General features: G+C 23.8%; 1 protein-coding gene across 1 annotated transcript; it reads right to left on the bottom strand.

The window, feature by feature from the left end:
• Nucleotides 1-1,547: 1,547 nt before the first annotated feature.
• On the bottom strand, nucleotides 1,548-10,512 carry LOC126905825 (NAD-dependent protein deacetylase sirtuin-7). The gene is made up of 7 exons (XM_050685908.1): nucleotides 9,951-10,512; nucleotides 9,402-9,499; nucleotides 7,371-7,586; nucleotides 4,735-4,906; nucleotides 4,441-4,677; nucleotides 3,439-3,559; nucleotides 1,548-3,379 (listed from the first exon to the last, which is right to left on the bottom strand). Exons 1-7 carry the CDS (start codon nucleotides 10,047-10,049, stop codon nucleotides 2,409-2,411), a joined length of 1,914 nt encoding a protein of 637 aa, XP_050541865.1. The 5' UTR covers nucleotides 10,050-10,512; the 3' UTR covers nucleotides 1,548-2,408.
• Between the last annotated feature and the right edge of the window lie 116 nt (nucleotides 10,513-10,628).

The following is a 10,628-nucleotide window of genomic DNA, read 5'->3' as shown; positions in this document are numbered from 1 at the left end:
GCATTCGGTAGCCACTTTTACCGTGAAGATAAAATAAAGTCCGAAATTTTTTTTTTACATAATAAAGTATATTACATTAGCTCTAATTTAAGATATATATAAAAGAATCAGACCTTCCGGAACACTTTCAAAAATTGAGTTGAAAAAATTAATTTTTTGTAAAAAAGTTGTCATTTTAAATCCCCCCCTGTGGGTAGGTAAAAAGTCAGATTTATAAAAAAAATATACCAAATGATAGGTAATGACATCATGCATCTATAAAAAAAAGAATTATATTGATATGTTTATTTTTAAAAAAGTTACGGCAGTTTTTAGTAAAATAAATTGAAAAAATTTCGAAAATTAGACATTTTTAAATTTGTAATTTTTTTGGAGGTTTCCCCCAATTACGGGGAACGAGGGAATTTTTTTCAATTTTTGAGGGTAATGTCTTCGACTAGATACGATTTGTGATCTTTTGACGTATCATTGAAAGAAATCGGTTCGGTGAGAGCTGAGAAAAAGTGGTAACTGACACAAAAAAAAAACACATCTTAGTAAAACCAATACCTTCTCAGCTTCGCATCGAAGCTAAAACTTGCTGAATACTATTGATGTAAAAGTATTAGATAGTGCCTACTTCTTACATAAAACTTATTGATGATTTTAAAATCAATTAATTGATAATTGTAAAATCAAATAATGCTTTACTGTTGCATATAAATATCTCCATTTTTCGAAGAATTGAAATCGCCGCTATAATGGTCATTAAGATAACGCCATGGTCACTGACGCAACTCGCTATTTGTGGTACGATTTTTGACCACTCGACTAAAGAGCGCAGTTTTTTACATTCATCCTTCACTTTTATGTTTGACTTATAAGTTATTATATCCTGTTAGATTTCATCTTGGAGTTTTGAAATTTCGGGAAGGCGCAGAATGTAACATTTGGAAATTATTGTAATGGACTTTTTAAGATATGATTATTCAGCAATAAACTGTTTAAGTTTAAAAAAAAAAAAAACTATATCTTTACAAAAATGTTACAGTCAAACTATAAATCTCAATAAAAAAAGCCCATTACAAACATTTCAAAATATTGATTTTTAAATATCCTCAATATTTCAAATTTCTACGATCACTTTAGACTTTAGACACTAGATCACTTAAGCCTAAAATTATGGCAGTGAGACATCGTCTTCAGGATAATATACTTAACAATTTTCTTGGAAACTATTGAAAATTTTTAATTGTAGCATAGGAAAATATTATTTGATTTCAAAAATTCTATAGTATATTGTTAAATTATTATTTTTATATCTTCAAGAATAAAATACTTAAACTTTAATTTTCTTTAATGGAAACCATTATTTTTAGTTTAACGATATGATAGAAAAAAATATTGAAAAAATTTTGTTTATGCTTATTATTTTTTTACCCGATGAACCATTCTTCGAAAATTTAAGAACACGAGTGAATTTTACAAAATTATTTTTGAGGGGTTGGGTGGGTTTTGTTTAATTAACCAAAGTTGAAAAGGAAATAAAAATTAATTTAAAAGATAAGTTAAGTAAAAAAAAATATATATATTTATTTAAAAACCCAAAACTTTTAACACTTATAAATGTAATACACTTCCTTTTTTTTCTTATGGTAAAAAAAATAAAATAAAAATAATTGAATCTACACAAAATTATAATGTGTAAAAAAATTATTAGTATATCAATACATTAAACAAACATAACAATGCACATATTGCACTTTAGTAAATTATAATTTAAAGCTTACAATTTAAATGACCTTTAGTCTAGTATAATTGTTACATTACACTATAGTAAAAATAATTACTAACAATAATAAAGTAATAAGTAAAAAAAAAAAAAAAAAAAAAAAATTAAAATAAAACAAAGTGGCAGTCAACTTGTAAAAAAATTCAAATATGTAAAAATTAAAGAAAAAAGTGATGTCAATTTAGTATGGTAAATAAATTTAACTATACAAAATTTCATTACATTATAGAAAATTACACAAGACTAAAAAATACTTACAAATAATTGATTAGAAAAATACTCTAAGTAAAATTTTAAATGTTAGCTTTCTCATACGAGTTAATATTTTAATGGATTTAGAAATCCGATACATTATTCCTAAAGTTATTGACACCCACAATAGTAATAATTTATAACATTCATAATTATATTATTAAAATTCTGTTCTAATATAGCTTAGAATAATAATAATAAACTATATTATTAGTATTTTTATATTGCGATTTCTAGTATAACAGTTCATTCAAGAAAAAAAATACTATAAACTAACACTAAAAAATTTGTTATCAAACAAAATACTAAACATAGAAATAGTATGAATTTTTTTAAGTTGAAATAAGGATTGAAGTAATGAAAATTTAATGGAATGGTAATTGATTTATTTTTTTTTTTTAATTCTTTTTCTGTAACCTTTTCCAAACCAGCCAGCTGTTACTTTAACTTTTTCAATAATTTCATCATTTTTATCGCTCATTTCATCCATCTTTATCTCATTTTTATCATTTAATACATCAATTTTTATTTCATTTTCATCTTCATCTTCCGATTCATCATCACAACATAAACAAGCTGTTGCATTATCTTTAAATGTTTCTTCATAACGGTGATAAAATAAACATTTTGTTGAACCGTAGACAGGATGACAAAATGTGCAATAGCGACTAATAGAGACATCTGATTTTTTAGCATCATCTTTATCTTCAGTTACATCTATATTTTTTTTATCAATCCCGTTTAATTGTTTTTTTTCTAATTGAAGTTTTTCAACGGCTGCTAGGCCTATACATGCTTGATAAACAAAAGTTTTATAAAGTTGATCTACTGGAGTTGGTGATAAACCTAAGGTTTCCATATTATTAATGAAAAATGGATTTAAATATGGTACTAATGGATCGATCAATGACATCATATTTGGATTGTCTAATGATTGTTGTTCTATACCTTCAATAAAAGGTCTCCAAAAATTACTAATTGATGGAATGAGCTCCATGTTTGAAGAAGATGGAGAATTCAAACATTCTTTTTGCTCATCTATTAAGGAAGCATTTTCAAATTTTAATAAACTATTGAGATCAATTGGTTGAGTTAGGTCACTTGATCCTGAACACATTTTGGCATTATTAATAAAATTGCTAATATCTAACTCAAATTTTTCACATTTTTCAGATATAGCGGGGTCACTTTGAACATCATCAGTTGGCCCTGCTAAGACCGGATGTACAGTAGTATGTTCTTCAGTAGATACTAACAATGTAGCATGATGAAATATTGGATCAAGACAACGTTGATACTTCGGTATATCCAAATTCAAAATAGACATTACTTTAGACATAATATTATCACACTTACCTAGAATAAATAGAAATTAAATGAAAGAATAAAAGAAAATTGATAAAAAATAAAAATACCATTTATTTTTAAAGTGGCTTGGTCATCTTTCGGTGTCCATTGAAGATTTATAATGAACAATTTAGGTCTTTTTTTTAATGGTCTGTCCATAGACCATAGCCATGGATATTTTTTCAAAACCTTAAATAATTATCAAATAAAAGGTTAATTATTGGTATTCAATTGAAAATGAAGTTAAAGAAATTGGTTTATAATTTTTTTTTTTTTTATATTATATAAAAAAACTCTGGTAGATTTGGGCAATTGATAATTGAGTATTAATTTTATTATGTTATTTATTTGAATCGTAGGTATGTATTCAGTCACAATCTTGGGGTTTGCTAAAAGTATTATGATTGTCATCTAGAAAATTAATATTTTTTTTATTAATAAATCACATTAAAAAATGTGTGAAATTTAAAAAATGCTGGGGTACTAATACATAATAAGGTTTCTAAGCATACCTTTTTTTCACCAACTGATATATCTGTGTGTTGCCCTGGAACTGCTAGACATTATTTTTTGCAGCCATTATTATAAATCATACTGCTGTATAATACAGCAGTATAAGCAGAATCACAATGTATCGGCTCAAAATTACTTAAAAGCTAAATAATATGACCTAGTTTTTTTTTTTTTTTTATTCAAATTCAAAAGATGAGTTTGGGCTGTATAACGTGAAGACTTTGTGAAGGTTTGTTATTTATATAATTTGTAATAATATAGTTACATGTTTACTCTTCTAAAGACAAGTAACATGAATTAATACCGATTCACAAAATGTTTGAATGAGTGACCACCCCTCCTGGCTACCTAACATAGGGTTACCATAAATCGACATCAACATTTTTTTCATGAGAAGAATTCTAATTACTTTTGGCATTTATAAAAGCTTTTTTAAAAATAATTATTTTATTTGATTTTCAAAATAGTTCTCATACTATTGGAAAAATTTTTTTTAATAGTAGGTTAATTTAATATTAAAAAAAAATGTATGATTGTATTCTTAAAAAATACAATACCTTTAAGCTGGATCCTAAACATAAAATAACATCAGTTTTTTCAGCATGTTTACATGCTGTGGACCAATTGATTGGCCATTGAAGTTTGCCTCGTTCGCCAAAATGCACAATAGTATCTTTTAATGGTTTATGACACGCATAACATAATCTTAAAGTTTTATGATTAAACCTTGCTGTATGTTCCGTAACATCAAACATACGTAGGTAATGTCTATTTGGTTTACAATTAATGCATACCTGGAAATAAATGGCTATTTAAGTATTTAATTGTTTTAAAATAAAATAATCAAATACTTCAATAAACATATTTCCATGAACTTCTGATAAAGCTGGTCTTGGCAAGCCACTTCTCAAATGTAATCCATCACAATTTTGAGAAACAACATGTCTTAACAATCCTTCACGATACAATCTATATAATGCCATATGAGTAAGAGTTGGTTCAGCTTGACTTAAATCATGACATCTATAAAACATATTTTACCTGTTAATTAAGGAATTTAAACAAATTAAAAAGTTTAAAATACAACTATGAAATTAAATAAGAATTTGGTATAATAAATAATTGAAAATATAATTTTAAAGTTTAGCTTAGAAATTAAAAACCCAGTACAGTGGGATCGCAGCAAATTGGAGACGTTGCATAGTTGGGTCCAGTATAGATTTAATCTGATAGTGATTNAGTGGGGACGTTGCATAGTTGGGTCCAGTATAGATTTAATCTGACAGTGATTAAAATCACTATCATAAGAAACGCTTCGATGCAAATCTGTAGATAGTGTTTAATTCTAAAAAATTGGTGGATAATTACAAAAGCAACAACAACTTCTACTTCCTTAATTATATCCAGATTAGTAATTCTTTTTTACTAATATATTATATATTTTTTATAATTAATTGTTTTCAAGTTATTATTGATTTTTAATATGTTTTAAGTGAAAGTATACAATAAAAAAAAAAGGAATTTATTACCATAACTTTTAGCTCAACTTACAAATTTGAAATTGATATCATCAAATAGAAAAATAGGAAATTGTTAAGATTAATATGCAGTCAGCAAATTGTATAATTACTATTTACTGTAAATTTATCAGAAAAGTTCTATTTTTTTTTTTCATTTTTATCGTAATAGATCACTTAAATATAAATCATAGTAATTATTAATAATTAACTTTTGGTGTTTAAAAATATTCTACAATGGAAATATTCAGAATTTAATTAATTTTAATGAATATATATCTAAAAAAACCAATAAAAAAAAGTTATTCAATTTAGCCTATTATAAAAATAATAATTATAAAAAAATAGGGCAGTGTATTGCCCTTATAAGATATTTTAAAATAAAATAAAATACAAAACCCAGGATTTTAACACAAAAATAGCATATTTTTGAATACGGTAGCCATATGCGCATAGAAGATAGGTCGTCGGGATAAATTCTACATTTGAAATATACAGAACTGCATTAATTTTAATGATTTACATTAACTAAAAAAACCAATAAAAAAAAAGTTGTTAAAAAGATCTACTCAATTGAGCGTATTATAAAATTTGATTTTAATTGTAAAAATCAATTGTTAAATTCAAGTGAAACTAAAAATCATTTTTTTTTAGATTTGTGTGAAAAAAGTTACTATTTTAAATTGCCCCAGTGAGCAGAATAAGTGTTAGATTTTCAAAAAAAATTATATCAAATGAAAGGGAAATATCTAAGGTTTCAATACAAAAAAATATTATTTTTATTTGTTCATTTTTGAAAAAGTTATGGCAGTTTTAAGTACAAAAAAACATCCCGATAAAAGATAATTTTTATCGCAAACATTACATTTTTTTTTAAATTTTCGACAGCCATTTGCACATAGAAGATAAGATGTCGGGACAAATTTTTTTTTTTCATTTGATAGTATATAACATAACCTTTGATTTGATATATGTTTAAAGGACGCAGTACTTCTGGAACATTTTCAAAAGATCAGTTGAAAAAGATCTATGTTTTTTACAATATTTCAAGTTTTGATCGCCCCCTATATAAGGGGAAATTGTCCAATTTTAATAAAAAGTATGTCAAATGAAAGATGTACTTATAATGTATTTAGAAAAAAAAAATTTGTGCTGATATATACATTTTTCAAAAAGTTATAGCATTTTTAAGTTGAAAATTTAAAATCGAAAATCGAAAATTTTAACACAAAAATAGTGTTTTTTTAACTACGGCAGCCGTTTAAATGTAGAAAAAAAAGTGTCGGGACAAATTTTTTATTTTCATTTTATAATACATAAAATAAGCTTTAATTTGATATATGTTTGAAGGACGCAGTATTTCCGGAACATTTTCAAATATTAAGTTGAAAAAGTTAGTTTTTGTAAAAAAGTTGCTATTTTAAATTCCCACAATGAGCAGGTTAAGTGTTAGATTTTCAAATAAAAAGGGAAATATCTAAGGTTTCAATGCAAAATAATATTATATTGATTTGTTTATTTTTCAAAAAGTTATGGAAGTTTTAAGAAAAAAAAGTGAAAAAATTTCGAAAATTAGCGATTTTTAAATTTGTAATTTTTTTGGATATTTCCCCCATTTGCGGGGAACGAGGGAAATTATTTCAATTTTTAAGGGTAATGTCTTCAACTAGATACGATTTGTGATCTTTTGACGTATTTTTGAAAGAAATCGGTCCAGTGAGAGCTGAGAAAAAGTGGCAACAGACATAAAAAAAAAAAAAAAAACACATCATGGTAAAATTAATACCTTCTCAGATTCGTATCGAAGCTAAAATTAATAGACAATAGTAGTATGATTTAAATTTCTTTATTCATTTTTAAATAAGTTAAAAAATTATCTTTTAAAGTTAAAATATGCAATTCCATGATTAAATTAAACAATAAAACTATTTAAAATAATAAATATTCAACACTTTTAATTGATAACATACCCAATATCTTTTCCTTGATCTAAAAGAGTCCATATACCATTTGACCCTCTGTAATCAGGAATTTTAGCAGCAGTACTAATCCCAGCACCTGTGTAGACCACTAAATTTGATGCTGATAAGATGGCTTTGGCTAACTCTTCACATTTTGCTTCAATAACTTCCAGTGGATCTTCAAATTCTTGAAGTCTTTCTTTAACTTTTTTTTTACGATCCAATCTAAATTTGAATAAAAAACAAACATTTTTAAAATACTGATTGATTTAAAAATGTATTACTTTAACTACACAAAGTGTACTCTTTTGTTTATTAAATTATTAATATTATTTACTTAAGAATAAAATTCATTTTCTAAGATATAATAATACACATTAAATAAATTTACAATAGAGAGAAAAAATGAAGTTGAACAAAAGTATATATATAAAAATTAATTTTATAAGTTAAAATTAATTTTTTATTTAATGATTACAAAACCATATTTTTGCAAATGTTAATTCTGAGGTATTGCAGTGTATTTGTATTATATTATCTACTTATTATTTTTGAAAGATTTAAAATCATTTAAACATCTATTTATTTGAAAAGATTCTATTCTATCAATATTATTAAATAAAATACAACTTTTGAAAAAATAAAGTTATCTATCCCTAATTAATATTATAGCTATATTACTAAATTCAAGCTACAAGAATTTCCTACTTTAACTAAGTATTAAAATGCAAATAATTGATTTTTTTTTCAAATTTGGTTATGGACTTCCTGAATTTTATCCATTATTGAATTTATATCTAAACTTTCTATCTCAAAATTATAAACTAAAAGGTTTTTGTTCAAATATTTTCAATCAAAATTTTTAAAAAGTAAAAAGAAATTGAAAAAATATACAGTATGATTTATTAAGTATACTACATTACATTTTTTTTTTGTTAAATGGTGGTTTTTGATTAACATTTAATTTACTTTTAAAAACAAAAATCAATTTTATTATAAGAAATAATTAATCCTAAGGGTAAATATTAGGGGTAACATTGTTAAATGGTATTCTATTATTATTATTATTATTAAATAGAGAATAGTCTAAATAAAATGTTAAGAATTTGATAACCTATATTGTATGATTACTTTTTGAGTTATTATAAGTTTTGGTTATGGGCAAGTAGGATATGCAACATAGAAGAATTTTTAACTGTGCAATACAATAAAAATAGCATCACTAATAACTAGCCCGTGCATCACCTTTTTTAAATCTTGAAATGCTAATAACTCTTAAAGTAATAATACAAAATTGGTTATTGAGTGTAGTCAAAATTTTATTTAGATAATTTTCCATTTAATAGGAAAAAAATAATAAATCATCTAACTATTGAAAATTAACCTTTAGAAATAATTTTTTCTTACAATAAACTTGACATTTACAATAGTTTATAAAAATAAATTAAATTTTAATCTATATATTTTTATGAAAAAATCAATGTACTATACCTAATAAATCACACTGTAGATTATAACATTCTATCATAAATTATTACAATACAAGCAAAAAAATGTAGAATATTAAAAATTGTTGTGCATTTAACTTAAAAAGTAAATAGTTTTGTGTCATCTAATATTAGAAGTTAAAGTTACTGATGTAATAAAAAATAAATAACCACCTCCAATAAAAAAGATTTTGCTATATTTCTGCAAAATATCATTATGTTTTTTCACCAAATAGATAAAAAATCATAAAATAAAATGAAAAATACACAAGAGAGTTGTTATAGAAAACATTTAATGGATCTTTTGAATAATGTTCAAAATTATTAGTTCTGATTTTTTTGTTGAAATTGGAAATATATCTGTTATTATTTCAACACTAATATTTATACATTTTTATACATATAATAAACTTTTATAAATATATATATATATATATATATATATATTTATATACTTTTTATATTAATAATATATTCAATATTATTTGAGTTATAAAATAAAATATAATTATTCAAATAAATTGTGAATAATATTTTAAATGTTTAATATTACCTTTGAGTAATTTTATGTACAGTATCTTTACAAGTATTCAGTATCTCTTGATCATCAAGTGTTCTCTCGGATAATGGTTTCTGAATTATTTCTAATATCTGAAATAATAGCATATAGAGTGAATACATTTCAAACTTTGAAATTATCAGATAGAATATAAATAAATAATTTTTCCTAATCAATTTCAAATCTAAAAAGGTATTTTTTTTATATAACTCTTACAGCCATGAAGAGGTTTCATACCCATTTCCCCTTTTATATCCAGTAAATTCATTAAATTTCCTTAACTTTTCTTTTGTATACTGAAGAAGTTAGTAATGTTTGTCAACTTTTGTAATATTTTTAATCCCACTGTCTAATAAATTTAATGTATACTTAACAATTGATTTAAAATAATTATTTGGTTCAAAATTAACAATAATATCATAATAAAATGATTAAAATTAAATATCTATTTATTACTAACTTTACATTAAAATTAATAAATTAGCATTTATATAAAAAAACATTTCTATTTGAACTGGCTTTAAAATTCTATTGTATACTAACTTTTTTATTGGATGCATTTCTTTCCTTTTTCATACAAAAAGTGATGTTAAGTGCTGCTTTTCTTTTCATGAATTTTGGTTTTCCTCTTTTATTGTCCATGATATTTACAGAATTATCGAAGTATACTTAACAGTACTACTTATTTTAATTAAATATAAGTCAACATTATAAATCGAAAAGACAATATTACATATTCTATGGATTGAAAGGAAAATATTTATGTTTAAAAAAGTCGATAACTTGAAAATAATTACATTTCATACATAAAATAGAGAAAAACAAAAGATACGAAAATTCAGACATTAGGTACAGAATTACACACACTATAAACAAAATAGATCATTAAGTATAAAAAATAAGGAATACGTATCACACATTTAAGGCGTTTATTAAATGAATGAAGAATGAAAATAGTGATTTATATTAAGAACTAAAAAAAAAATAGTTGATTAGCACCGGATATGTTTTGAGTATTGTATTTTTATTTATTTGTTAGTAAACTTGAATCAGTATATTATTACATATTGGTTATCGTAACCACTATAACTTCTATCTATTATCGTATCAGATGTTTGTTATTACTTTCATAATATATTAAAGTAAAATTATGAAGGTTGGTATTAGAGAGTGACATAGGTTGGGTATGGGGGAATATAGTATGAAAGTATTTTTCATTGG

The sequence above is a fragment of the Daktulosphaira vitifoliae genome, unplaced genomic scaffold (genome assembly GCF_025091365.1).
Source record: "Daktulosphaira vitifoliae isolate Bord-2020 unplaced genomic scaffold, ASM2509136v1 Scaffold_4, whole genome shotgun sequence".
Classification (NCBI taxonomy): Eukaryota; Metazoa; Arthropoda; class Insecta; order Hemiptera; family Phylloxeridae; genus Daktulosphaira; species Daktulosphaira vitifoliae.
Note: the sequence above shows the minus strand (reverse complement) of the source record. Positions and strands in the feature narration are given on the sequence as shown.